Genomic DNA, 522 nt, shown 5'->3' with positions numbered 1-522 from the left:
GAAAAAAATCGACGAAACGAAATTTCATTAGCAATTGATTACATCGAATTATTCTTTGCAGATCGCAGAGTCGGTTATTGCTTCTTGCAAACGATCGGTGGCCGATGCACTGCGAGAACTTCCGATCTAAAGACAGTTACTAAAGCGGATTGCTGTTGCACAATGGGCGCAGCCTGGGGACCACACTGCGAGATTTGCCCTTCGAAAGACTCGGACAATTACAATGAACTTTGCTTAGACAAAGGTTTCTCCGTGGATGGACAAGGTAAAAAGAGAAAGAAATTTTGAACGAGGAAATCATTGATGAATCATGTCATAATCGAACGATTGGAAATTTGTTTAGACATCGACGAGTGCAGAACAATTCCCGACTTGTGTAAAAATGGGTTGTGCATCAATACCCTCGGTTCTTATCGATGCGTCTGTAACAAGGGCTACAAGGCTGATAAAACTGGGACCCAATGCGTCGGTATGCATTCGACTTTATAAAATTGTTAATTTATCCACCAATGCGAAGGATTT

The 522-nt window shown here is 41.8% G+C and overlaps 1 protein-coding gene across 1 annotated transcript; it reads left to right on the top strand.

Annotated features, from left to right (window-relative positions):
- The first annotated feature begins 54 nt into the window (after window positions 1-54).
- Window positions 55-489, top strand: LOC108632070 (fibrillin-1-like). Its single transcript, XM_018036375.2, has 2 exons — window positions 55-265; window positions 344-489. Exons 1-2 carry the CDS (start codon window positions 163-165, stop codon window positions 487-489), a joined length of 249 nt encoding a protein of 82 aa, XP_017891864.2. The 5' UTR covers window positions 55-162.
- Window positions 490-522: the final 33 nt, after the last annotated feature.

The sequence above is a fragment of the Ceratina calcarata genome, unplaced genomic scaffold (genome assembly GCF_001652005.2).
Source record: "Ceratina calcarata isolate Rehan_Ccalc_2016 unplaced genomic scaffold, ASM165200v1 scaffold10143, whole genome shotgun sequence".
Taxonomy (NCBI): domain Eukaryota; kingdom Metazoa; phylum Arthropoda; class Insecta; order Hymenoptera; family Apidae; genus Ceratina; species Ceratina calcarata.
The sequence above is the reverse complement of the archived record's forward strand: the minus strand, read 5'-3'. Positions and strand labels throughout refer to the sequence as shown.